General features: G+C 37.2%; 1 protein-coding gene across 1 annotated transcript; it reads right to left on the bottom strand.

The window, feature by feature from the left end:
• Positions 1-940: 940 nt before the first annotated feature.
• LOC107446725 (tigger transposable element-derived protein 1-like) lies at positions 941-1,849 on the bottom strand. Its single transcript, XM_016061444.2, has 2 exons — positions 1,598-1,849; positions 941-1,504 (listed from the first exon to the last, which is right to left on the bottom strand). The coding sequence occupies exons 1-2, from the start codon at positions 1,847-1,849 to the stop codon at positions 941-943; spliced, it is 816 nt and encodes a 271-aa protein (XP_015916930.2).
• Positions 1,850-2,226: the final 377 nt, after the last annotated feature.

The following is a 2,226-nucleotide window of genomic DNA, read 5'->3' as shown; positions in this document are numbered from 1 at the left end:
GATGGCAGATAATGTGAGCCACCCCTTCTAAAAATTTGACATTCGCTACAATAAAGTAAAATAAAATTGAGAATTTTAGAAAAAGAAACTCCTCCCCACAAGAAAAGTACTTCGGTTTTGTTTCAATTTTTTTCTACATGTTACGACTTTTAATTTATTAAAAAAATTTAGAACTAAAATGCGAAAAGAGAAGAGCAGCACATCATAAAAAAACATAACAAGTGTTTAGAAAACCTAAATAAGCACCACTGTTTTGCATCCTGAAAAATGCATTCTACACTGAGACCAATAGNTGACTGTGGGTGGAATGAAGGTGTTAAAACCTTCATACCACCCACAGAGTTTACCCCACAGTTATTTGACTCCTCAAAAAATAGCCATCTCCTTTTACACCATGGAAAAATGACCTTTTGCTTCTTTAAATTGCCTTAATCATTTTTATGACCCTGGACTCTTTTGTGCTTTTATAAAATGTCAGATATTTACAGTACCATCTATATGTCCCTTAAGTTGTCTTAAACTAGCAGCAATTTAGATGTTCTAGGAAAACAGATGCTTTTAAGGGATCCAAGGGGATGACTCTTGTTGACATTTACTTAGGTCATTTTGTCAAGAGATTTTTTCTGAGACAAACGTAAAAGTTCCAGTTAAATTCCAGTTTTTAACTCATTTAATTGGGTCATTTAAATTAACCATTTTTAATTCAGTTATAAATTTTCTGTTAACTTTTATTTTGTTCAATTTTTGAAATTAAAATTTAACTTTAATTAAGAGTTATTAAAATTATTTGCAACTTCCTTTTTTTCAAACATACATCATGATAGGGTGATCGGTTAACGAACATAATTCGTTCCAAGACTATATCCGAATCGTTCGTTAACCGATCATCGATTCACCATAGACTTCTATGTGAAATCGATTAATTCGTCTTGCATATTAATCAGTCCTTTTCATTTTTTGCTGATGGGGCGTTGAAGAACATGTCCAATGTCGATTGCTTTCCTCTCTTTTTCAGGATTTTCCGGAAGTAATTAATAGCATTATCGTTGTAAAGATCCCCAACCCTACTGACATCAGCTTGGTTTGGGTGCCATTCTAAGACCATTGCTTTGACATCCTCCCACTTTTTCAAAAGATCTTTAATGGCAGATGTCGGCATTGGTCCTCTTTCGTCTTCCTCTTGTTCAGAAGGAGACACATTTCGCAGTGTTTCTTGGTGTTCTTCATTCAAAATTTGTTGGAGTTCTTCTGTCGTCAGTTCATCTTCATGTCCCATTATGAGCTCTTCTATGTCATCCTCGTTCACCTCCAATTCCAGATCTCTAGCAGTTGTCAAAATTTCGTCCATAATTTCAGGGGTGTCTCCCTGATCACCTCCATCTCCTTGAACGAAGGATGGACACAGCTTCCGCCAAGCAGAAATCAGCTGTTGCTGTGTGACTTCTGACCACGCTTTTTGAATGATTCGAATAGCTTCAAGAATGTCAAATTTTTCTTTCCAAAACTTTTTTTAAGTCATTGTTGAGGAGAATTGACTTGCTTCAAAACACCGACGAAACAGCGCGCGAGTGTACAATTTCTTGAAAGCTGCAATAACCTCCTGATCCATCGGCTGAATCAGCGAAGTCGTATTCAGAGGTAAAAACTGAACTGTCAGCCAGGGAATGTCTGTCAACAAATTATCTTCAAGATCCTTTGGGTGTCCTGGTGCATTGTCCAATAGCAGCAGTGCTTTCAACGGCAAGTCATTGGTATCAAGGTAGTCTTTGATGCTCGGAGCACAAACTTTAAATAGCCATTCTTTGAAAAGATACTGCGTGACCCATGCCCTCTGATTCGATCTCCACATTACTGGCAGTTTGCTCTTAGTTATGGAATTTTTTTTAATGCTCTGGGATTCTCAGAGTGGTAAACGAGAAGTGGTTTAAGCTTCATATCACCACTAGCGTTAGCTCCCAAAAGTAACGTCAATCGATCTTTCATAGGTTTATGCCCAGGAGCACTTTTCTCATCTTTCGTGATGTAGGTACCGTTCGGCATGCGCTTCCAAAACAAACCAGTTTCATCACAATTAAATATTTGTTGTGGACGATACCCTTCTGTTTCAATGAATTCTTGAAATTTGAGACAGTACTTCTCAGCTGCTTCTTTATCTGCACTAGCAGACTCACCATGCATTAATACATGTTTAATTCCAAACCTTCTTTTAAACTTTGTAAACCAGCC

The sequence above is a fragment of the Parasteatoda tepidariorum genome, unplaced genomic scaffold (assembly GCF_043381705.1).
Source record: "Parasteatoda tepidariorum isolate YZ-2023 unplaced genomic scaffold, CAS_Ptep_4.0 HiC_scaffold_12053, whole genome shotgun sequence".
NCBI lineage: Eukaryota > Metazoa > Arthropoda > Arachnida > Araneae > Theridiidae > Parasteatoda > Parasteatoda tepidariorum.
The sequence above is the reverse complement of the archived record's forward strand: the minus strand, read 5'-3'. Positions and strand labels throughout refer to the sequence as shown.

Coding starts and splice junctions, on each gene's coding strand:
- LOC107446725 (XM_016061444.2), bottom strand. CDS start 1,849: ATGTGGAGATCGAATCAGAGGGCATGGGTCACGCAGTATCTTTTCAAA. Junction 1,505..1,597: donor TTCAGCCGATGGATCAGGAG/GTTATTGCAGCT, acceptor ACTTAAAAAAAG/TTTTGGAAAGAAAAATTTGA.